Source organism: Typopeltis vanoorti, chromosome 17 (genome assembly GCF_054136105.1).
Source record: "Typopeltis vanoorti isolate ZY-2024b chromosome 17, IOZ_Tvanoo_1.0, whole genome shotgun sequence".
NCBI lineage: Eukaryota > Metazoa > Arthropoda > Arachnida > Uropygi > Thelyphonidae > Typopeltis > Typopeltis vanoorti.
In genome coordinates this window covers 105,794,389-105,821,766 of record NC_143565.1, presented here as the reverse complement: position 1 = coordinate 105,821,766, position 27,378 = coordinate 105,794,389, and the positions used below count along the sequence as shown (strand labels likewise).

Sequence of the window (27,378 nt, the reverse complement as noted above, 5' to 3'; positions counted from 1 at the left end):
GTTTTTTGCTGTCAGTTTGGTTTAACACATGTTACATAAAGGTTTGTGATATTTGATAGTAAATTGTATCTGAGAGATACCACAACCTCCAATGTCAGTATAGTATTGGTTTTTTTTTTTGTTCAATAATTTCTAGATTGTATCTGAAAATAAATAAACCATCATGTATTGCTGAAAGCCAAAAGCTTATTTATCATACATCTCCTCTAGGAGATGTGCTTTACATTATGGAAAATACTAAGGGAAGTGATCTTGAGCTTACTCCACCTTTACTACGAGTTGCCCATAAGGTTGCTTATGCTTGCATCCGCCGAAACTTTTAGTTTCTGTATATTCGGCACGAAATTCTTGTAGTTTCTATATTTGGCTATGAAATAATGTTGGATTCAATATCCACTTAATTTTTCCCATTATGTATTATATTTCTAGTGTGTTTTTCTTTATGTTTCATTGCTTGTTTGCCGAGGTCTAGAGAGTCATTTTGTTTGTTATCGTAGAATTTATGCTGATAAGAAAAAAACTAAAACTATTCAAATGACTCTTGATAACTTCTTTTGATAAAAAAATTGCCATAAATAATGTAGGTACAAGTATTTATTAAACATTTGCTTTGCATTCATTTTTCATCTTTCCTAAAAGAGTACCATATAAAACGAATTATTAATACAGTGATCGATCATGGACGAATTGTAATTTTTACCATTGATTATTAGATTTCATTAATGCAATTTTGATATACGCGGTAACATCGAGGGATTAATTAACCATGTTAATCGAGGGATACCTGTATATAATTTCTTGGTATCTTTAATTTATAGTATAACCAAGTGGAAAACTTCCAACAATTCTTCATAAATGTTTTAGTTATCTCCATACCTTGGTTCATGTTTTGCTTATCATGTACATAGCATTATTTCCTTTGGATTTTTCACATTTTTTGGCATAGGTAGGCAAACAAACATAATATTAATGGTAAGATCCAAATTTAAACTGGAGAGTACAGTTGCAGAACAACTCAACGTCAAGGATTATTGTCTATAGCCAAGGATATGAGAGTCATACTCTTGTTTTATGAATTAGTAAATAACACTTTGGTTTAAACCAATATAAGGAATCAGTTTTTCTTATGTAGTGGGTATAGAAGTTGCAAAAGGTATTTGGCAATATTTGTTCTATATATCGAAATTTAAAATCACACTAGATTTCATTAATATCTAAAATCATAGTACATTTATTAAGTGTACCTCTATAGTTCATTTTGAGGTTGCCTACATTCATTCACCAATGAAAACTGTAAAGTATCGTTTTAAAAGGTTTAGTATTAAGAAACCAGGGATGTTGTGGGAAATTTGGCAGACTTCTCACAAATTGAGATATCAAGTTTTACCCTCCACCCAATGATGAGAACTTATACCACCTTTGCCATGAGTTGCCCCAGTCCTGAAAATACTTCTGGCACAAACTTTGTTTGCTTACACTTGGATAAAGGAAACCAAATATATAATTGGTAGCATAGCCAAGTGAAAAAACTTTCATCAAAAATTAACAGTATATATAAATCTTTTAGTCCTGAGTTGTTGGTTGTTTTGCATTTCTGAACTTGAATTTCTAAGTGCTTGATCCTTTTAATATTTAGTGTGGTAATGTTTACATAAGGAGTGATAAAAACAGTTTCTGTATTTTTTTCTCTCTTTAAAATATTAACATTTATCTCCTTTTTAGTGCTGTCCACTACAAAATGTCATATTTGACTTTAGCAATTCAAATATTCCACATGAAAAAAAAGCTAATTACTATTCTTTATTTATACTTACCAAGAAATTATATTTTTGTTTAATCCTTTACCTTCACATGCAAGATTTGCATGTGAAGTATCTTCATGACTAGGCAAACGTATATAGATGCTGTTGACTTTACATCAATTACCTCACTGTCCCATAATGCAAGGCATACTTTTTTTTTTTTTTGGGTGTGTATATTACTATGCATTATGGCAAAACTGGTTGGGGTCACTACCCCAACCAGTTTTCACTTTTGAGGTCTCATCAGTGGGAGTCAGACCCATCTGAAAGGAAATGTGCTTTGCATTATGGGATACTGAAGCAATGATGTGAAGTTAGCAACTTCTGTATATATACATAAATAACCTAATCATGAAGATACTTCGTGTGTACAGACTTTGTTATCTTACACTTGGGTAAAGGATTAAACAGAAATATAATTTCTTGGCAAGTATAATTTATTTTCTAACTAAGTGAAAGAACTTTCTATTTCTGCTTCTTATTTTCATTACGACTAACTATCAGGTAACTAAAAAGGTTTTGTAGAGTTTTTTTTTATCATCATCATCAAATTCCTGCCATGTACCCTCAAGAGGTGTACAAGATATGATAGTACTACATGAAATATTTACATCATTACTCTAACATCCTATCTACAATTTTCCTCCAAATCAGTCTGTTACTCGTCAAGACTCCACCATTATCAGATCTTATGGCACATTGTATTGTATCAACCCCTCTATATCTTGGTCTTCCTCAGGGTCGTTTTCTTGCCAACCTAGCAGAGAACACTTGTTTTGCTAATCTTTCCTCGCCCATTCTGTTTAAGTTACCATACCACCTGAGATTAGCTCTGCTGACGCATTCCTGGATGCTGACAATGTCAAGTTCTTTCCTAATATCCTCGTTTTTAATATGATATTGCCACTGATGCCATCTGTTCATGCCTCTAATCTTTCTCAGGACTCTCATATCTGCAAGTCTCTAGTCTTTGGTCAAGTGTTTTACTTCTGACCCAGCTCTAAGATCCATAAGTTAATACTGGTTTGAACACTGTCTTGTATACAGCTAATTTATCCAACTAATTTCTCTCTTATTCCGTATGAATTTATTCAATTGACCTACCATACCAGCTTTGTTGATTCTGTTGTCTATTTCCATTTTTAATTGATCATCTTCATTAAAAATCGTGCCTAAGTAACTGAAATGTTTTACTTGTTCTATAGGTTCTCCATTCATAATGCAATTGATATTTTCAATGTTTCTGCTTATTTTCATTGTCTTTGTCTTTTTATTGCTAACCTTCATACCATATCTATTACAACAGCTATTCACTTTAGTCAGGGAATCTTGCAGATTGTAGCAGATTTATTTAGACGTATAACATTGTCCACATAAAGCAAAGCGCTGACATTAACATCTCCAATTCTGATATCATGTTTAATACCACTTTCCTTCATAATGTGATCCATATAGATAATGAATAACAGAGGGGATAATGTGCATCCTTGTCTCACACCAGATTTAGCATTAAACCATCTTCCTGTACTTCCTTCAATTCTAACTGCTAATTTACAACTCAAATAAAGACTAAGTATTAACTGTAGCGTATTGAATAGCTTCTCACTTGGCACCTTGTCATATGCCATTTCCAGATCGACAAAACTTAAATACAGATCTTTGTATTCCCATGATTTCTCGACTGTTTGTCATTAAGTGAAGATCTGATCCTGACAGCCTCTATTTGGCCTGAATCCAGCTTGTTCTTCACCAAGCTTTTCTTCCACAATTCTTCTCAACCATTTCTCAAGTATACTTGCATAGATCTTACCAGGAACACTCAGTAAGGAAATACCTCTGTAATTCTCACATTCAGTTTTATTTCCCTTTTTATATATGGGTACTATGAGAGCTCTACTCCAATCATCAGGAATTCGTCCCTCTGTCCAGGCATTCTGAACTATGCAGTGCAGCCACTGTAAGACTTTTATACCACCATATTTCAGCATTTCTGGTCGAATATCATCTACTCCTGCTGCCTTTCCACATTTCAAGCCTTTGATGGCTTTTTCTTCAAGTATGGATATGTATTCCTGACTGCCTGTTGAGTATTTTTTACCACTGTGCTGTTACTGCTTGTTTCATTTAGCAATTTTTCGAAGTAATTACTCCATACTTCAAGGATAGCTTTTTCTCCTGTTTTCATGTCACCTTTATCATCTCTAATTCCTTTTACAGCACTCTTTCCTCCATTCCTAAGCTTCTTCAACAACCTCCAGAATATCTTACCGCCTTCTTGATATTTATTTTCTATGTTCTTGCCAAAGTCCTCCCATGACTTTTGTTTAGCTAGTTTTACACAGTGTTTAGCTTTCTTACATTTGTCTCTGTATTCTCTAAGAGCACAAGCGGACTTATTTGCCAGGAACTTTTGATATGCTTTCTTCTTTTCCTTCACTGCCTCTTTAACTTCCTGCGTCCACCATGGAGTTCTGATTTTCTATCCTTGCAGACAACCTCATCACATGCCTCTCTGGCTGAATCAATCAGGGTTATTTCAAGGCTTGCGACTTAATCTCCAAGGTTTGGTTCCTGTTCTCAAACTCTTTCATTTTTTCTTCAATAATCTTTGTGTATCTTAGCCTGCAGTTCACATCTGAGAGCTGCTCAACTTTTATTCGCTTTAAATTTCGCTTTGCCATTCAGGCTTCTTATGTTGATAGTACCGATCTTTAACTCTGATGATATTGAGTTGGGGTTTGCTTTCAGATTTGTTCCAGTAGCTGACTTTTCGCTGGTCAGCCTGGTTCCCTGGTGAAAACAACCAGGGTCTTGTTTAACCGGGCAACACCCCAGCTGGCATGAATGTTGTACGATCATTTTTTTGTATATTGGTTTAAGCCAATAAGAATACAATTTGGTCGGCTAAATCTCAAATTGCCAGCCCATCCTCATCCATTCAGTATCCAGGTAGATACCCAACTGGGTGCACCACGAGAAGGTGAGGATTGGACATTAGGTCAGAAGCCCCGGTCGGTTCTCCGCATTCCTTTAAAGGCTATGTGGAGGTCTCCTCTCTGTTATACAGCTTTGAACCTTAAGCACCCCCAAATATAATGTCATCTATATTAAATAAACAACTGACATTAATATCTCAGCTGTTTAATTAATATTTGATATCAGACCTCATACCAATTTCCTTTGTTATGTGATCAGTGTGGATGATAAATAACAGTGGATATAGTGTGAACACTTGTCTTGCAAATGATTTAACATCAAACTATCTTCTTGTACCTCCTGAGATTCAAACTACTGACTTAAAATTTAAATATAGATTGTATTGCTCTGTATAATGTCTCATTTATATCATGTAACCATGGTGTTTTAAACATCCCTTCTCTTGGCTTTGCTATATATCTGTTATTTTTCAACTGTTTGTTTTAAAAATCTGATCTTAACATTCACTCTAGACTGAACCCAGCTTGTTTTTTCCCAAGTTTCTCTTTCACAGGTTTTTTAAAAGTCATAAATATGCTATTTGAGACATTCCTAATCAAGTATGACCAGAACATTTAGTAGGAAAATTCTCTAATTTTCAGATTCAATTTTACTTCCCTATTTGTAGATGGGTACAATGAGAAATCGACTCCAATCATCCAGAATTGAATCCTCTGACCAAGCCTTCAAAATTATGTAGTGCAGCAACTATAAAACTTTTATACCTTCATATTTGAGTATTTATGGTCAGATATCATCTACTTCGGTTGCCTTTCCAAATTTCAAGCTTTGATAGCTTTTCTACTTTGTTGTTCATTCAGTAATCAGGTAGATACTTGCTGATGGGGATTTAGTACAAGGTGGGAATTTAATGTTAAGTTGGAAGCTCTGATCAGCTCTCTATGTTCTCTGCCAATTTGTTATAGTTTGAAAACTTGATTGCTCCAAGTATGTTATTCTCCACCTATATCTTAGTTAGTTATGGAGTATAGATAACAATATAATTATATATATATATTTTTTATTTTGTTGATTTGAATATTTCAGATTGATATCCATGATGGTGCATTGATTTCAAGAATCAACAGGTCATATACATTCAAAGAAATAAGCTCAAATATCAAAAAAAAAAATTAAACTATTACTGTAAACATATAAGTAGATGCAACAAGATACAATTCTCTATATTAAATAATTCAATTTATCTCTCTAAAGAGATTTGACATTCGTATTCTATATAGAATTAAAAGTAGTAAATTAATTTCTAACTTCTTAATACATACAAAAATAATTAAATGACCATTTTAAGAATTGCACAGTATGAACTCAATAAAATATATATCTTTCACTCTCTAACTCACAGTTAAATACAATTCTGAGTTATAACATGAAATATTTTACAAAACAGATTGAACACAGCATTCAGCTGAAAGTTCAATAGTTTCACTTGGCCATATGGAAATTTCCTTTGCAGCATCTATTATATCTTCCCTTATTTATTTTTTATTCACTCATTCAGTCTATCTTATCTCTTAAATTTGTTTCTTTTCTTTTGATTCTTTTCTTATCTTATTTCTTAAAACATAAATTAGCTTAGTGTAATAAAATGCTTGGAAATTTTTCATAACACAGATTCTTTTCAATATTATTTAAAAAATATAATTATCTTGCAAAGTCATGTCAATTGTGACATTTTAAACTCACATTAAAGGAAAGCATATTTCTGTATAATTATGCATAATGTATAGTGAGAATTAAAGAATGTATTACTTTGTTTTGTCAACATAACATTTATTATTATTTTTTACATCCTCTATAACAACATTTATATAAAACAACAAATTACATGATAACCACAGTAATTAACTTTAATGAAATGAAAGTACAGATATTTCATACAAATGACATCAGTGCGTAAAAACAAGCAAATAAGAAATGGAAATGCAAGGTACATACAACAATCGGTTTACCAATCAAATTCTATGCACTGTGTACTGTTTTTTCAGTGCAAAATATCTGTATTTTCATTTCATTAAAGTTAATTACTGTGGTTATTATGTAATTTGTTGTTTTTAGTCATGCCACAGGTACCTTTAAAGATTAGACCGAGATAGCTTAGGTGAGTAAGATTTTTCTCAGGCTAGTAGATTTAAGTCATATTTCTGGAGCTGTGTGTGTCTTCAAATAATTTTCACTCCTTAGCCTTTCCTGAGACATGAAAATTATTTCAAGTATTCCTCCAGGATAAAAAGACTGAGAGATGTAACCACTTGAAATTTATTTCGACTGCTAGGTTAGTTTTACCAATCATGTGATCAATTATGGACAACAATCCATTTTACATTCCTCTTCAGAATTCATTCCTCAATGGAGAGTATTCCAAATGGAGAGATATTGACAGTTCTTTACGTTAGTTGTCATGAAATGTTACACTTTATTTTAATTTTAATAGTTGTAATTTTTCCCTAATATAAAATGGATACATACATTATACATACATTACTTTATTGGTCTTTTATTTCCCAATTAATGTTGATGAAATGTGTAATAAGAAGTTTATTTTCTTCTTTGTAGCTGGAAGGATGGGTTAGCTTTCTGTGCTCTGATCCATAGGCATAGGCCAGATCTATTAGATTATTCTAAACTGACCAAGGTAAGGTTTGGACTTTTCTATAATAATGCTACAGTTAGTTATCACTATAATAAACGGCATTAATATAACCTCTTTCAGTCTATTAAACTGCTACCAAAATGTCTCATTCAAAATCCCACAGCACAAATAGAAAATATTGCTTTTGAAGGAAAAAATATACTTTACACGGTAACAAAGTATTCTTTGGTCTGTATATGTTTGCTCTGGGGAGAGTTGATTGCATCTGTACCCTGCTTTTTAATAACCTATCAATTCCTAATGATTTAAATTTTCTGTAGACAAGATATATAAAAGTATTATGTCTATAAAAGACTAATCATAGTGAATGAAAGTTACCATAATCAATGTGGTAAGATTTTGAAAAACCCTGCTGAGGTGGAAGAGGAATTTAATGATTACTTTGAGTGTTTATATAGATTAAGGTACAGTTGAAGATGAGAGAATGGAAGTTGAGAAAGCAAAAGTATATATAAATTTCATACAGGTTTGAGGAACTTGCTTGTAATTTTAAATGTCTGGCAGCCTACAAGGTTTGAGGTAGAGTTGGCATTATCTCCTTTGGTAGTAAATGTATTTTAATCTTTCCCTTATGTCCCACTTAACAGCCTGTCATGGCCAAGTGACTTGACATTTTTAGAAATGTAATGAATGTTCTGATAGGTAGGACACCTCATCCTGTTGACCTGGTTTCCAAGCATGTCAAATGCATGCAGTTTCTGATCAGTCTTGCAGGATGAAGAATTCAGATTCATGGGAAGCAAAACATCATATCACTGCCACCATATGAGACTGCCTCACTTGCCTTTTAGTTAAAAAAAAAAAAAAAAAAAAAAAAAAAAAAAAAAAAAGTATCTATTTCCTGATATGTATCCTCAAGGAGTGTATAGGCTACTATGACTACATGATTAAGTTTACATTATTATTAATCTACCACCCACAATTTTTCTCCAAATTAGTCTGTTACTTACAGCACTTCAATATTGTCATATTTAACTAATTAAATTAGTTAGATATGCCAGAATTAATCAAAAGTGCCTTAGACGACCTTTCAGTCTTCTAAGGCACTTCCTACTAATTCCACCTAGAACTTGGTTTTCCTCTGAGTCTTTTTCCTGCCATCTTGGCACATATGCCTGTTTTGCTAACCTTTACTCTCCATTTTGTTTAAGTGACCATACTACTTTAACTTTGTTCGCACATTCTTGCATACGAAACAATGTCAAGTTCCTTCCTATATCATCATTTTTAATCATTCTGCCCTTGATGCCATCTATTTAGGCTCCTGATATCTGTGACTAATCTTTGATCAAGTGATGCCTACAAGTGTTCAGACAGACTTCTGTTGTGGGTTCTACATTGCCCACACCATCTCATAACATAAAATTGTTTTCAACACTGTCTTGTATACTTGCTAATTTAGTGTTTGGGCTGATTTCTCTTGTTCCATATAAGTGTATTCAGCTGGTTCCCAAACCATACTGGCTTTGCTTATTCCGTTCTCTATTTCCAAATTTAATTTGCCATCTTCACTAAAAACTCTGCCTAAATAGCTGAAATATTTTACTTGTTCTGGAGGGGATTCTTTATATGGTTTTTTTTCATTTGAAGGTGAGTTAGTGAATCTCATATGGAGGTAGCAGGAGTTTTTCTCCCAGAAACTCAGGTTTTTCATCCTGCATACAGACACATCAGCCTTGAAACACACAATTTACAGACAAAAAATACTAGTGGTGGTGGGAAGTAGATGGGGGGGGTATTGTGTAGATGGTAGTTATAGTGGTGGAGATGGAAAGCTGTAGAGTAGTGTCCTCCCTTGATGAGTCCTTTGTCTCCTTGAAGGTGTCATGTAATAATAATAATAATAAATTTGCCATTGAGAATGCACTCAAAATTCTCAATACTCCCACCTAATTTTATAGTATTGGTCTTTTTTTATTGCAGTTTTTCATGTCAAATTTGTTATAGTTGTTATTCAATTTGGTTAGAGAATCCTGGAGACTTGCATTGGATGTGTTTAGGAGTACAACATATCTGCATAAATCAAAGATCTAAGTTTGATATCAGGTTTAATGCCACTTTCTTTCATAATGTGCATCCTTGTCTTATCCCTGATTTTACATCATCATATTTCTGTATTTTCTTCAATTCTAACTGCTGATTTACAACTTAAATCAGCAGTTAGAATTGAAGGAAATATAGAATGGAACAGAGCAATACTATGTATTGCTCTGTTCCATTCTATGGGGTAAATAGAACATTTACCCCATAGAATTGTAGTGTTTTGAAAAGCTTTTCTCTAGGCATCTTGTCATATTCTTATTTCTCAATATCTGTTTCAAATGTCAAATATATATATTTTTTCAATGTTTTTTACAGTTTACCTGTAAAAGCTGCTCTACTCTAATTCTTTTTAAAGCTTTTTTTTAACCTGCTGTTCTTCTTTTCAATGTGATATTCTTTTTTATCCTACTTAAAACTAAGTAATAGTCAATTTCAGTTTCAAATCCTCTGTACACTCTTGCATCTTGAACCAGTATTATGTATGAAGATATCACTATTAACGATGACAGTCAATGAAGCTTATTTCTTGTATCTTCTCTTCATGTGAATTATGAGGCTTTCTTGTCTTCTCTTCACCTGAACTTGTGGACATCTTTATGTTGAAACATGGTGTTAGTAATGACTATTCATATGCTGAGAGCAGAAATCCAGCAGGTATTACCATTATATTAGCTTTGCCCTTTTCTTCAAATTTTCCAGAACATTTCTTATGTCTGGTGGGATTCATTTCCTACTCTGCTGTTTAGATCTCCAACAAGGATATCCTTTGTAATGTAATGATGAAAAATTCCTCCACTTCTTTAGAACCATCTGTGGGACCATAGGCATAAATAACTTTCTCCATTGTGAAGTTTGCCTACATAACTCTACTTGAAATTTCCTTCCAATTAAGAAATTTGTCTTCATGTTTGGTGTTGAATGCTACTACTACTACTTCCTTTCTTAAATTGTTATTGTCCAAATATATCATCCTATAATTTTTTTTATACCTTGGCTGGTGCCTGGATGGGGTAAACCCCTTAACCAGTACATTGCTGTGGGTGCCACTGGGCTATTTGTAGTGTTTCATGCTTGGTTTTATAGCCCCCTCAGCAGGGATGGGGGGGCAGCTGTTGTTTCTTACAGATAATGTATTATGTATGTTAATTGTGTGTATTCTAATCAGCAATTTGCCTGTTCTGAGGGACAAAACACCAGAGTTTTCAGGGAAAAAAGACCCCCTCTACCTCCGAATGAGACCTGCTAACTCACCTTCAGTTGAAAAGCCCTGATAAAGGTTCTTCGCATCCTTGACAGGATTCGAACCCAGATTTTTCCAGCCAAAGGGCGTTGTCTATACAGACTTATGGAGGAGAATCTCACCTGCTTTTGTCTTCTTTGTCTCAGTAATGGCAGTTATTTCACATGGGACTTTTTCAGTTCTTCTGCAAGTTCGATTTCATTTTCTTAGTATTTCTTATGTTATTGGTTTTATTCTTCTTCTAGATGTTGAGTTTCTTCCAGTAGCTAACTTTTCACCTTTGTTCTCTGATGAAAACAGCGTGTGTGTGTGTGGGGGGGGGGGGCTTATTTAACTGGGCGCAAGACCCCAGTCAGCATGAAATCTCATGTTGTAATCATATGTATTTCATGGTTTAAGGTAGTAGAGAGTACAGTTTGTTCAGTACATCCCAAATTTACAGCCCACCCTTGTTTGTTCATTAACCAGTGGATAACTTCTAATGGAGTACACCATCTGAATTGGACATTAGGTCAGAAGTTCCATTTGGTTCTCTACATTCCTTATATGTACTCTTAGTTAAAAAACCTCTTAAGAAAGAAAGAAAAAATACGTATAACAATTCTTATCACAGATGGGATTTGAACCTCGTTTCCAACAAAACAACATCTAAAAAGGCATAAATAAATGTATATCAGGGATAATTAAAACTATGATTATCTTCGAGTCAAGGAATCATCTCTACTGATTAGAAATTTGTAAGGTTAATTCTAATTCATAAAGTAGGCATATAAAATGGATAACTATAGAAGTCTCATTGGAATTAATTGATGAACTAATAGAAAATTTACCATATTCCCTACACCCTTTGACTAGGATTAGTCAGTGAGAAGTGCACATAGTTTCATAAAGGCTTCATATTATTATTATTATATGGTATCTCTATGGCATTTGAAAACTCATCGTGGGAGACCCACATCAACTTTTATGCACACAAAACCTATCATATTCACTGTCCATGCAATCGATTCCACTCATTTATCACTCCATGCAGAAAATCTAGTCCACACATCCTTACTAACCACACATATTCCACAAATGATCTCTAGTTCTTTGACTATTAGTCATATATTGAAAAATTTCCTTCACATCCATTTTATAAAATCCTTTTAATATAAGTTTTTATGATGTCCCCTCTTTTCCACCTATCAACTAAATTTTGTAATTCACACATCTTCAACCTATCCTCATAGGGAACATTCCACAGACCTGTCACCAGCTTTGTCATTCATCTCTGAATTCTGTTTACCATCTGCTGATACCCAAGAAACCCAGGCAACCAAATCAGTGCACAGTAGTCAAGATGCAGCCGAATCATAGCCGTATAAAGAGGGATAATAACTTCCCTCTCTTTACTTGTTAGCATGCTTTTCAACATCTAAGTGATACTCTGAGCTATTTTACCAATTTTTGCAACATGCCTTCTGAACTTCAGCTCTCTGTTCACCATTACCTCCAAGTCTTTAGCCCATCAGTTTCCTGCAATCTATTCCTATCAGTGTGATGTAGCTTTATATGTAACTAAAAGTATGTAACTTTTTCAACCCCTAAAGTACATAATCTCACATTTTATTATTATTATTTGACGCCTCCAGGGAGTCCAAGACTCATCGAGGGAGGGCACCTACTCTACAACTCTCCATCTCCCCCACTCAATCTCATCCACCAACTGCATCATCAACTGCAACGCCATCTACTGTCCACCACCAACAACAACACTAGTATTTTCACAGACAATTACAAATATCCATGCCCATTGTGGGATTCGAACCTGCAGCCTTTTAGCTGGAGAGCGAATATGCTAACCACTAGGCCAACCAAGCCCCAGTTTTGTATCATGAGCAAACAACTGAATTTCCTTCCCTTAAATATTTCCCTATATCATTGATATACAAATTAGAGTAGTGGCCCTAGTACAGAACCCTGAGTTACTCCACTAGTCACTCTCATTCTCCTAGATTCCACTCCACCATATACTACTTTCTGGTGTTTCTGTCTGTCACTCCTATTCATGCCCTTCACACCCATTCCCAATTGCTCCAGTTTTTTGTAATAGTTTTCCATGTGGTATTTTGTCAAATGCCTTTTGCAAAGTCCAGCAGTATCATGGTATAATCATTTCCATTATCCAATTCTGCTGTCACTTTATTATAAAATGTGAATAAATTTCTAAGACAGGACCTACACTTTACAAAGCCATGCTGTTTACTATATAGTATTGTATCCCTATCTCAATTGTATTGTATCATCTACCTCAATTTTGACATGTCTCTGTCACTTCAGCAACTGCAAAGTCTCCAGCTGGATGATACACCTTTGCAAAATGATCACTCAGCAACTCAACTATTTCTTTTGCTTCTGTTATCTTCTTACCATTAGCATTGACTAAAGTCATGCTTCCTTAGTCATTTTCCCTCTTACTTGCTACATAAATGAAAAAACTTTCAAATTTATGTTGGCTTGTTTAGCTAATTTTCTCTCATAATCTTATTTGGTCTTTCTTACTATGCTAATTACCCTTCTTATTTGCACTTTGTAATGCTAATGAATATGGTGATCACCTTTTTCCTTTATATTTCCTCCATAGTGTTTTTTCTTTTTTTGCACTTTTGCTTTATATCTCTATTAATCCACTTAATCCCCACTTGGTTTATCCTCCTGATTATAGGTATGCAGTCTGATAATGCTTCTCTCAAACAATCCCTGACTACTTCCCATGCACCATTGACATGTCTACTTGTAGCTTCTCAAGCCAGGGCACTGCTCCAAGATGTCCTAAGTGTCATAATTACCACCTTATATTATAGTTCAAGATAAATCCTTTCTTGACAGAGAATTCCACATGTTTAGCAGTATTTTAGAACAAGACTGCATGATCACCCTTCTCAATTGAATGCTGAGTGTCTGCCTTGGTTATGGATATGTCTTCAGAGGCTATTACCAGATCCAGCATTCTCAAACTCCTGGTCTCCTCTGTAACATGTTGTTTTAGATAATTATCCCTTAGCAACTGTATAAATTTCACTTCCATTTTGCCATGTTCCCTTTTCTCCCTCTAATCTATGACCCCATAGTCGAAGTCTCCCATAATAATTGCTCAACTTGCACTCATTGTACTAATCTTCCAGTACATGGCATTTACATCTTCTCGCATACCCCCCCCCCCCCAGTTTATAGCAGCAACCTGCAATATATTTTGTCCTATTGGTTTGTTTCAATAATGAAATTCTGTGAGTTGGAATAATCAAAAGATATATATATAAATATGGAGGAAAATTCATGTAAAATATTTGAATGTAGAATTTTTGCCAAAGTATCATAGGCATCATCAATATAGGATCACAGAATGGCAATTAAATAGTTATATGGCCTGTATGAGTCTTCATCTGAAAAACTGAAAAATGTAAGCTTCCAGGCTTCCATCTGGTTGATGAAGAATTAGAAGATCTAAAAAGACTAATTAGTTATTTGCTACTTCTAAGGTAAATTGGATCCTGGGATGAGGTGCATTTCATTTGGAAAGAAACTGCTGTAACTCAAAGGATAAGCCATTTGAAATTGCAAATATATCTTCCACACCATTGTGTAGGTCTAGGTGAAATGTTATTAAAAATATGTTGCTTAAAGTGTTCCATGAAAGAAGTTGGCAATGTAAGGAGAAATAGGATTATCCATGGCTGTTCCTTTGATTTGTTTATCCTTCTGATAAACAAATTTATTCTCCTTTAAAAACATAATTTGTTTTTAAAGGAGAAAAAATCAGAATGCATTACAAAATCAATTGAATTACTTCAAGAAGAATTTCCTTCAGATATTGCTAAACTATTTGATTCTGTAATACATTCTGGTTATTTCTCCTTTGTAATAGATGTTAAAAGAATTAATGTATACAGAGAATATTCACTAAGAGTATTGAAGGACTGTGTTATGAAAGTTATGATTCTAGTTGGTCAATTGCAATTTGAGTTTAACTAACAGAAGAAGAGAAGACTTGACTGCAGTTTTTAATTAGTTTGTAGCAGATATAATACAATTATTCAGTCTATATTGCAAGTGCCTAAGCCTAGATCTACTAGAGACACACACAGTAAGAAATAATGAAGAAGAAAGGACTAATATAAGTAGCTCATTTTTTATAATTTGGGTAGAAATTTTATGGAATGGTCTTTCTGTAAGTGTTCTGAGGCAGTAGTAGCATGAATAGTTTGGATGAAATAGATAAATATTATGGGTGGAAGGTAGATTAAAAAATTAGGAATATACAGTGTGTGTGTGTGTGTGTGTGTGTGTGTGTGTGTGTGTGTGTGTGTGTGTGTGTGTGTGTGTGTCTCTGTCTGTCTGTCATATACACACACACACACACCAATTTCCCATTTTGAAATTTGTCAGAATCACACTACTTGAAAGTGATTTATTTTAATGTTTAGTATTGAATGCATAGCTAATCATTCCTCCCAACCCTGAAAGAAATCATCCTATTTAGAAGAATTTTATGTTTGTCTTCTTAGTCTCACTAGCCTAATTTTTCTTCTAGTACCATTTCTTTTTCCATTGATGCTTCTTATGTTCATGAACAATTGAAGACAAGATGATGCCTCTTGTCACTTCTTTTGAGATTGTTTTAGTAACTGACTTTCACTGTTCACTTAGTTCTCTAGCCTAGATAACATGCTATCTGATTATATAGTGTTAGCTGATACAAAATAGTAGTTCAGTTAGCTAAGCTAAATTCTCAGCCTATTCTCAGTTGATTCAGTAAACATCTAGTATTAATTACCTAGAATGCAGAAATTCTCCGATTTCTGCTTCATAGGATATTGAAATATTCTCTTAGTATTTAGCATTGATTCTTAGTGACTCTGTCTTATATTTTGTTTAATAATGTTTTTAATTATAGTGTTTAAGTGCTAAAATAAAAACCGACAATTTTCATTAATGCATTTTGTTTCTTACAGGATAACCCATTAGAAAATCTGAATTTGGCATTTGATGTTGCTGAAAAATATCTTAACATCCCAAAAATGTTGGATCCAGAAGGTATAATTATTTCTATATTTTTCCAGTAGCATGTTGCTCTGTTGCATTTTTTGCACTTGTTCTTTAACATGATTACTGCCATTAAAATACTTTTATTGCATATGGAGAAGGTTGCAATTGTTTTGCTGTTCACATATAACTAACTTGATAAAATTTCTTGTACTGTTGATTACATTGTTTTTAACATAGCATTAAATGGACTTTAACATAAATTTATGCATTTTGCTATTTTATTTTTAAAAACTGACAGGTAATTAAAATTGATTTGGCTCTAAATCCAGTATATATACACAGTAAAAAAAAAAGAAGTCTTCTAGAAAGCGGAAACTAGTAGTACCTTTAAAAATAAATGAGTGATTTTCCTTAAAAAAATGTAAAATAGCTTTGAAAACCTAATATATGAAATATATTAACTTCACTGTTGTAGATTTTGAAGCATTTTTTACTGTCATTTGCATTAATGATATTGTGCTAGTGTGGGATGAGTGTTGCTTGGGGAAAAAATATCTCTCTAGTGTATGAAATAAGTGAAAACTTTCAGTTAATAGCAGAACTACTTTTGTGTATACAAATTGTGCTAGTAAACAGGAAGTCCTTTTCTCATTCACTGAAAATTTTCCCTTGTTGTTTTATACTGTTATTTTCTGCAGTATAAAAATCTGTTTTCCACCTTCTTATAGAAAATTCACAAAGGAGTGGTTTAGTAAATATGATGGGTAACTGGAATAATAAAATCAGAAAGGTTTTAATTTGTATTATATGCACTTCAGCAATTAGCAGCATATTTTCTTTCAAAATAAATATTATGCTAATCTTGAAATATGATGATGCTTTGTTTCTGATCTAACTGATATGATATGACCACTTAGCCTTTCTTTATGGCTAATTCTAAACATTCAGCTATTTACATCATACATTGTTTACATCTATGCCATGTAGTGTGAGCACATTCAAGAAAAATCAACAAAATAGTCTCTTATTTCTGTAATCTTTTATTTCTCTTAATTGTGTATTTCTGACTATTTGAAAGTTATTCAAAAGGAGAAGCCACTCTGTATGAGACTGACTAACTTATTTCGGTTAAAAAGTTCTTCTTGTCTCTCTCAAGGTCGACAGAAGTTATTCCAATCTTTCTGGCTGAAGTGGAAAATGTTGTGTGTTTGTGTGTATTGTTCTCTATTAAAATAGACCAAAAGCATAATTTTTTAAGTTAAACATAAGATTTATCCCATAAAAAAAAGTATGGATTGATGAATTCCTGAAGAGGCATAATATTCATAAAGTTTGAAGTATTTTAGATTAGCTTATTCAATGTTTTTAAGATATTTTCTCATGTAAATAGATTTTGATTCTCTCTCTGGTTAAATTACTTGCTTCTAGCAAGATATTAGTAACCATCTCAAAACTGTTTAGACATTTAAACTCTATGCATACAGCCAATTTTTATAGGATAGTTATTAAGGGGTTAAGCCTAGCCGGTATAAGAAATATTGGTAACGAAAAATTTGCTAAAACATCTGTTGGCTTTAGTTTGGAAAATATATGTGATTTTTGTCTAGCAAATTAAAGTATAAGATAACAAGGTATTAAAAATAAACCTGATCTTTAGGAAATTATGTACATGACCTAATAAGATGCATACAATGGGGTCCAAAACTTTAGTACACATAAGTGTGCCCATATTATATCAAGTTTCTATAATCTACTGTAATAGATAAGATGTGATATACCTCATACTGTAGTTTATTGGCTTTTGCAAATCTTTAATTTTGCAAATCAATAATTTATTTCCAATGAAAGATACAAATTCTATCTACATTTTCTGATTCCAATCATTGAGGTGGCTGGGAGGTGAAAAAAAAGAAGAGTGAAATTGAGAGGTCAACCCTTGAACACATTTTAAGTAATTTTGTGTATATCGAGCCACATTATGTTGAGTATACAGTGTATATCATTCACTTGGTAAGTTTCATGTACATTGACTCATTTTGGTCATATTTTCTACATAATTAGGAAAATAATACATTTCATACTTATATATATTATAATTGTTGTGAAGCTCATGATTAAAGTTTTGTAGCAATATTAATCTGACTGTGTTATTGGTAAACAGTGTTTCTTGTTGAGGGGTTGCTTAAGGGGTCAAAACCAAATAACTGAGAGGAGACCTGCACATCACCTTTCAGGAATGCAGAGAACCAACTGGAACTATTGACCTAATGTCTAATCCTTGCCTTCATGTAATGCATCCTGTTAGTAGGTATATACTGGGCACTGAACAAACAAGATTGGCTGGCAATTTGGAAATTACACATTCAAATTGTATTCTCTATTGGCTTAAACCACAAATATGTACGATGGGAGCCTTGTTTATCTGGGCAATGCCCAGTTAAACAAGCATGAAATCTCATGCTGGCTAGGGTGTTGCCCAGTTAAACAAGGCCCCCACTGTTATTGTCAGGGAACCAAGGCGAATGGTGAAAACTCAACTACTGAAACAGTCTCTAAGAGCCTCCGTGGCTCAGTCAATATAGATGAAGTCCTTTGGTTCAATTCCCGTCCATGACGTGGGGAACCTTTATATAGTCCTTTCAACAATGTGAATTAGCTGGTCTCATACATGGGTAGAAGGTTTTTTTCACCTGGAAATTTTGATCCCCCCCCCCAGCCCTGTGAATACACATACACAGATTTACATCCATGAATACTTGCAACAATGTGGAAGAGATAGGGCACTCACCACATTATCCTTATGCCCATAGTCAACCATGAGGCACGTCATAGTAGTCAACCTTCTGGATGGAGATGATACATGATGATGGAACAAGCTTCATCTCAAAATAAGAAGAATAAACCCAACATCAGAAGAACTGAAGATAGGAGTATTATTGGAAAGGAAATCGAACTTGCAGAAGAATTGGAAAAGTACCATGCAGACTTAATTGGCATTACTGAGACAAAGACAAAAACAGCTGAGATCTTACTAAATAATAAGTATGGAATGTTATTTTCAGGGAATAATTATCAAGGAAAGGAAGGAGTAGCGATATCGTTCAACACTAAACATGAAGATAAACTTTTTGATTGGAAGCAGTTTCAAGAAGCATTATGTGGGCAAACTTCAAAATGGGGACATGGACAATAAAACTTATTTGTGTGTATGGTCCCACAGATGGTTCTTCTAAGGGAAAAAAATTGATTTTTTTCAGCCATTAAAGCAGACAGCTGACATAAAGAAAATGGAAAAAGTAGTCCTTGTTTGAAGATCTGAACAGCACAATAGGAAATGAATCCCACCAGGCATATAGGAACATTTTAGGAAAATTTGGAGAAAGGAGTAAAGCTAATAATAATGGTAAGTATTTACTGGACTTCTGTTCAAGACACAGACTAGTCATTGCTAACACTATATTTCAACATAAAGATGTGCACAAGTTCACATGGAGAGAAGGCACAAGAAAAGTTGCTGACATAGTCAACAACTTTTCTTGTGCTGTTGACTATGTCATTGTTGATATTTTCATGCTCGTTCAGAATTCAAGAGTGTATAGAGTACTTGAAATTGGAATTGACCATTACTTAGTACTAAGCAGGATAAAAATGGATATCAAAATGTAGAAGAAGAATAAACCCAATATCCGAAGAACTGAAGATAGGAACCATCAATATGAGGAGTATTAATGGAAAGGAAATCAAACTTGCTGAAGAATTGGAAAAGTACCTCATGGGCATAATTGGCATTACTGAGACAAAGACAGAAACATTGAAAAGAACAGTATGTAAGAAAATTAAGTTAAGGGGATGATAAATCCTGTATTATTTTATTTAACAGCTGGGTACGAAACTCGGAGATCAAAATCCATCGAAATCTAAGAGTTTCATGCCGAAAAACTATTGGTGAGTCCAAGCGTAAGTCATCACTTGGGTAGTGCAACTCGTGGCAAAGGTGGAGCAAGCTCCGTCACTATCCTTAATATTTTCTCATAATGTAAAATGCAGCTCCTAGGAGATGTATTACTGTTTTACATTATGAGGAGAGGTCACTACCCAGACTGGTTTTGACCTTTATTGAGGTCTCATTCAGTGAGTAGGTAGACCCTGGAATATCAAGGTTTAAGTGAACCGAACTTACATATACCCCTACTAATGAATTGCCAGACCGGTGTACCCATATATTATTATTACTACAATAAAGAGCCAAAAGGCTATTTTTCCGGCGACATAAATTAAGGGGATAATAAATCCTGTATTATTTTATTTAACCAAGTACGAAACTCGGAGATTGAAATCTAAGAGTTTCATGCCGAAGAACTATTGGCGAGTCCAAGTGTAAGTCATCACTTGGGTAGTGCAACTCGTGGCAAAGGTGGAGAAAGCTCTGTCACTATCCTTAATATTTTCTCATAACGTAAAACGCAGTAAAGTGATGGAGCTTGCTCCACTATACAAACATTATTGAAAAAAAAATGAAACACATTGAAAACAAGAACCAAACCTTGAAGTCTCAGTGGCAAACTCTGAAGAAGACATCGATTGATTCAACTAGGGAGGTGTGTGGTGAAGTTGTCTGCAAGGATAGAAAAATAAGAATACCATTGTGGACACAAGAAGTTAAAAAGCAGTCCTGGAAAAGAACGCATACCAATTGCTTCTATCAAATAAGTTTGCTGATATCTTAAAATAATACTAATTAAAATGTAAGCTGTGTATATGTAAAAGAAGCTAAACAAGTCATGGGAAGACTGGTAAGAATATAGAACATAAATATCAGGAAGGTGACAAAATGTTCTGGAGGCTATTTAAGTAGCTTAGAAATGGAGGAAAGAGTACCGTTAAAGGAATCAAAGATGATAAAGGTGACATGAAAACTGAAGATATCCTAGATTTTGGAGTAATTACTTTGAAAAAACTGAACCAAGACAGAACCATACTAGAAAAGTTTCAAGAGGAATGCAAAGAAGTGTACCCATATATTATTATTACTACAATAAAGAGCCAATATCAATCATATCAATACTTGAGGTAGAAAAGGCTGTCAAAAACTTGAAATGTGGAAAGGCAGCTGGAGTAGATGGTATTTCACCAGAAATCTTAAGTATGGAGGTATAAAAGATTTGCAGTGGCTACATAATTTGGAGGGCCTAGTCAAAAGGTTGAATCCAAGATGATTAGACTAGTACTAATCATCTTGAATTCTCTATACATGGGAATCTCTAATACTTCTCACCTATAAAAAAAAATAATAATAATAAAGAATTGAAGCTAAATGTGAGGATTATACAGGAATTTCTCTGCTTAGTGTTCTAGATAAGATTAATGTAAGCATACTCTAAAAGAAGTTGAGAAAGGAAGAGAAACTTGGAGAAGAACAAGCTGGGGTCAGCCAAATAGCGGTTATCAAAATCAGATTTTCACTTTAAGACAAATAGTTGAGAAACAGCGGAAATATGACAACGATCTGTACTTAAGTTTTGTAGATCTGGAAAAGGCATATGACAAGGTGCCAAGGGGAAAACTTTTCAAAACACTACAATTATATGGGGTGAATGGAACATTATACAGAGCACAATATATAGTCTATATTTAAATTGTCAGTCAGCAGTTAGAATTGTAGGAAATACAGAAAGATGGTTTGATGTAAAATCAGGAGTAAGATAAGGATACACATTATCTCCGCTCTGATTCATCATCTATATGGATCATATTATGAAAGAAAGTGGCATCAAGCCTGATATTAGAATTGGAAATGTCATGACAGTATCATCTGCTTTATGCAGATGATACTGTACTCCTAAACACATCTAAAGAAAGTCTCCACGATTCACTAACTAAATTGAATAACAGCTGTAACAAATTTGGCATGAAAATCATCAATAAAAAGACCAAAGTATAAAAATAGGCAGGAGCAAGAAAACTTCAGCTGCATTCTGAATGAAGATGGTATAGAACAAGTAAAATATTTCCCTTATTTAGTCATGGTTTTTAGTGATGATGATGATGACATGTTAAATATGAAAATAGACAACAGAATAAGCAAAGCTGGTATGGTGGGTAGCCAGCTGAATAAATTTATATGGAATAAGAGAGAAATTAGCCAAAACACCAAATCAGCAGTATATATAGGACAGTGTTTAAACGAGTTTTAAGTTATGGATCTGCGAGTTTGCTTAGAAATGAAGCACTTTATCAAAGACTGGAAACCACAAATATGAGGGTTCTGAAAAAAAAAAAAAAAAAATAGGTGAGTGAACCAGTGGCATCAATGGCAGAATCATATTAAAAATGAAGATATTAGAAAGGAACTTGACATTATTAGCATTCAATAATGTGTCAGCAGAGCTAATTTAAGGTGGTATGGCCACTTAAAATAGGATAATAGAGGAAAGGTTAGCAAAACCAGGTGTTTGATGGTAAGATTGCAGGAAAGAGTCCTAGAGGAAGACCAAGGTCTAGGTAGATTGATTCAGTTAGAAGTACCTTAGAGGCACGAAATGTTAGGTATGACAATATTAGAGTGCTCGCAAATAGATTGATTTGGAGGAAAATTGTTGATAGGCGATTAATAATAATGTAAACTTAATCATGTGGTGCTATCATAGCAACCGGAACATTCCTTGAAGGTACATATCAGGAAATTGATGACTATGATGTTTCTCATTGTGTGGTAGCATAACTTATTATGACACGATTTGTAATAAGGAAGGACACCTCCAAGGAAGGGCACTGCACTCTACTTCACACGTCTCACTGTTTCTATGAATCCTCCATCTAAAGAAATCACGGCTATCTAAAAACATGATGCTATCAACCATCTACTAATAGTACTTTATATAATGAAAATTTATGTTCTCACCTACTAATAACAGATTTTTTACAGTTGTATTATATTTGTATGTGTACCAAACATCAAGTTTAAATCAAAACTAATTGCAGGAATGTATTTGAGTAAAGATCTCAAGTATTTTTTGCATTAAAACTGTCTCTCCAGCCTAAAAAATTGGAACCTCTTTGTCATTCTGCTCCATATGCTTGCTCTGTGGGATGGATTGGGAGTTCTAAATAGATAGGCATTGCTGCAAAATGCAAATAATAACAATAATGAATAGAATTTTAGTATGCATAACTGATGCAGTTAGACTTAAAAAATTATTTTTTAATTTTAATAATATTAAATGGATTTTAATAACTTGTTATTACTAAACAATTATATAAGTATTTTATTATCATCACCCTTTGAGGGATTGTTTACTATAAAGTCGTTTTCAACTGCTTTATGTTTTAAGATGTTATTACTCCTTATTTCCAATTATGTATTTGGTTTAATCCTTTATCCAAGTGTAAGCAAACAAAGTTTGCTCCTGAACTATTTTCAGGACTGGGGCAACTCGTGGTAAAGGTGGAGTAAGTTCTGATCACTTGCCTTAGTATCTTCCTTAATGCAAAGCACATCTCCTTGCAGACATGTATAATGCTATGCATTAAGGGAAGAGCCACTATCCACACTGGTTTCGACCTTCATTGAATGTTCAAGTACAGGTCAAACTCCAAAAACTCAGCTTTGTTCCCCTCAGTAATAGGCTCATCCTGCCACTGGAAAGAACTCTCAGCGTTGGCTCTACACCGTGGCAGGCTCATCCCACCACCGAGCAGAGCCGCTCATTTTTGCTCATATGCAGTGGTGAGCTATAAGGGACTCGCAAGGGCTCCCGTGAGCCCTTTGTTAAATTTTTCTCAAATTTGCAATTCCTTGTTCTTCTTGTTTAACAATGTTGTAGAACTAGAAAATACCACTGTGGAATGTATACATGCTACTATAATTGCTACTTTAAATTCATATAGATTTTCTGATAACTATGTAAAAAATCATTTCATTGCATTTTGTTCTGATGGAGCTAGTGTAACGTTAGGAAATCAGGCGTTGCAATCAAACTTTTACAAAATTTCCCAATGTTGTAATTTGGCATTGCGCTTATCATTTACAATTAGCATTAGATGATTCGATAAAAAACATTAAAGAAATAAATCGTTTTGAACTATTTATGGATAAATGATATGCTTTTTATCATCAATCACCAAAAAATCAACGAGAATTAAATACGATTGCAAAAGACCTTGGTATCGAAATTTTAAAGATCGGCCGTGTGCTTGGATCAAGACGGGCAGCTTGAAGTTTACGAATGGCTCTTGCTTTGTGAAGAAATTACCCAGCTTTATGCAAGCATTTTGCATCGAACGATAAATATAAGGGCTTTTTAAACAGACTTCTCAATTTAGAATTTTTAAAAGATCTAGCATTAATGATTGATATCCTACAGGAATTATCATATCTGTCAGAAGCTCTACAAAGTTGCAATATAAGTATTATAAGGGCTAAGTTAGGCTTTTTTTTTTTTTTTTTTTTTTTTTTTTTTTGTTCGACGATGCGAGCCCTTTGTTAAAATTTCCATAGCTCACCACTGCTCATATGTTATCTGAGTGGTAACAGCAACAGCCATGGGCTACAGCATTGCCATTCATTACCCCCACCCCTCCAGAACCTGGGTGACAGCAACAGCCGAGCCTTAGTTAAAACTTCATGGGCTACAGCATTGCCATTCATCACCCAAGCTTCCAACCAGTTGCCACCTTTATTGAGGTCTCTTCAGTGGGAGCCAGACCCAGAGGTGGTGATACTAAGGTGGAAGTAATGCAGAAGTCATATCACCATATACCAGTTGCCAAAAGGTGTCAACACCTTATTATTAAAATTCTCTGGATTAGAGATAGTTGATGGAAGTTTTTTCACTCAACTATGTTACCAATTATATATTTGGTTTAATCCTTCAGGCACAAACTTTGTTTGCTTATAAAGGATTAAACCAAATACATAATTGGTAACATAGCCAAGTGAAAAAACTTCCATCAACTATCTCTAATCCAGAGAATTTTAATAATAAGGTGTTGACACCTTTTGGCAACTGGTATATGGTGATATGACATCTGCATTACTTTCACCTTAGTATCACCACCTCTGGGTCTGGCTCCCACTGATGAGACCTCAATAAAGGTCGAAACCAGTCTGGGTAGTGGCCCTTCCCTTAATGCATAGCATTATACATCTCTGCAAGGAGATGTTCTTTACATTAAGAGAGATACTAAGGCAAGTGATTAGAACTTACTCTACCTTTACCATGAGTTGCCCCAGTCCTGAAAATACTTCAGGCACAAACTTTGTTTGCTTACACTTGGATAAAGGATTAAACCAAATATATAATTGGTAACATAGCCAAGTGAAAAAACTTCCATTATTCCTTATTTCTTTTGATATAATTATGATTAAGAAGCACTGTCTTCAACTAGAGATTGCTTTACAGAAATGATTGTTTTACTGTGTATATATATATATTATTTGAAAGTTGACTGTTAGTAATGTTTTGGTTGGTTTTTGTGGCATGTGTTTTTGTGTGAATAATTTCTTAGCTAATAATGTTTGCTATTTTTCCATAGGTTCATGAGGTGAGCTAGTGATTTCTGACAAGTTCAAAAGCATGGATTCACCTAACTCCTTCAGATATTATTAATAGCTAGCTAAATATGAAACTAGTAAGCAACTGCAAATAAATTTTAAATCATCACTATATTTAACTCTATGAAAAAAAAAAAAAGCACGTTAATTAGGCAAGTTAAGCTAGTTTCTTTCTATTTTAATAATAAAGAAAGGGTTATTTCTAAATTCAGGTATTTTAAAGTGTAATTTAATGAAGACATTATCGTGGTACTGAATCATAACATCATCTCTTCAAATAGCCTTAGAAAAAACGATTTTCTCCTTTCCAGAACTCATCATCATCATCATCAAATTCCTGCCATGTACCCTCAAGGGGTGTACAGGATATGACAGTACTACATGAAAAAATTACATCATTACTAACTTCTTATCTACAATTTTCCTCCAAATCAGTCTGTTACTTGTCAAGACTCCAACATTATCAGATCTTATATTTCTATCGTCTAAGGCACTTTGTACCGTATCAATCCACCTATATCTTGGTCTTCCTCTGGGTCGTTTTCCTGCCAACCTGGCAGAGAACACTTGTTTTGCTAATCTTTCCTTTCCCATTCTATTTAAGTGACCATACCATCTGAGATTAGCTCTGCTAACGCATTCCTGGATGCTGACAATGTCAAGTTCTTTCCTAATATCCTCATTTTTAATATGATATTGCCATTGATGCCATCTGTTCACGCCTCTAATCTTTCTCAGGACTCTCATATCTGTGGTCTCTAGTCTTTGGTCAAGTGTTTTACTTCTGACCAAGCTCTCAGATCCATAAGTTAAAATTGGTTTGAACACAGTCTTGTATACAGCTAATTTAGTGTTCCGACTAATTTCTTTCTTATTCCATATGAATTTATTCAATTGACTTCCCACGATACCAGCTTTGCTGATTCTGTTGTCTATTTCTATATTTAGTTTACCATCTTCAGTAAAAATTGTGCCTAAGTAGCTGAAATGTTTTACTTGTTCCACAGGTTCTCCATTCACAACACAGTTGACATTTTCAATGATTCTGCCTATTTTCATTGTCTTTGTCTTTTTATTGCTGACCTTCATACCATATCTATTACAACAGCTATTCAATTTAGTCAGAGAATCTTGCAGACTTGTAGTGGATTTATTTAGAAGTATAACATCATCCGCATAAAGCAAAGAGCTGACATTAACATCTCCAATTTTGATATCAGGTTTAATACCACATTCCTTCATAATGTGATCCATATAGATAATGAATAACAGAGGGGATAATGTACATCCTTGTCTCACACCAGATTTAACATTAAACCATCTTCTTGTACTTCCTTCAATTCTAACTGCTGACTCACAACTCAAATAAAGACTAAGTATTGCTTGATATAATGCCCCATTGACACCATATAACTGCAGCGTATTGAATAGCTTCTCTCTTGGCACCTTGTCATATGCCTTTTCCAAATCAACAAAACTTAAATACAGATCTTTGTTATATTCCCATGCTTTCTCGACTATTTGTCGTAAAGTGAAGATCTGATCCTGACAGCCTCTATTTGGCCTGAATCCAGCTTGTTCTTCACCAAGCTTTTCTTCCACAATTCTTCTCAACCGTTTCTCAAGTATACTTGCATAGATCTTGCCAGGAACTCAGTAGGGAAATACCTCTGTAATTCTCACATTCAGTTTTATTTCCCTTTTTATATATGGGTACTATGAGAGCTCTACTCCAATCATCAGGAATTCGTCCCTCTGTCCAGGCTTTCTGAACTATGCAGTGCAGCCACTGTAAGACTCTTATACCACCATACTTCAGCATTTCTGGTCGAATATCATCTACTCCTGCTGCCTTTCCACATTTCAAGCCTTTGATGGCTTTTTCTACTTCAAGTATGGATATGTATTCCTGACTGCATGCCTGGTCAGTGTTTTTTATCACTGTGCTGTCATCACTGCTTGTTTCATTTAGCAGTTTTTCAAAGTAATTACTCCATACTTCAAGGATATCTTTTTCTCCCGTTTTCATTTCACCTTTATCATCTCTAATTGCTTTTACAGCACT

The 27,378-nt window shown here is 34.1% G+C and overlaps 1 protein-coding gene across 4 annotated transcripts in view; it reads left to right on the top strand.

The window, feature by feature from the left end:
- The window catches only part of Actn (alpha actinin), a 339,371-nt gene that overhangs the window by 146,696 nt on the left and 165,297 nt on the right, over positions 1-27,378 (top strand). For all 4 annotated transcript variants that reach the window (XM_090407380.1, XM_090407381.1, XM_090407379.1 and 1 more), the window contains exons 6-7: positions 7,353-7,431; positions 15,727-15,808. In XM_090407380.1, coding sequence (XP_090263506.1) covers positions 7,353-7,431; positions 15,727-15,808 — 161 coding nt within the window. The remainder of the gene's footprint in view (positions 1-7,352; positions 7,432-15,726; positions 15,809-27,378) is intronic.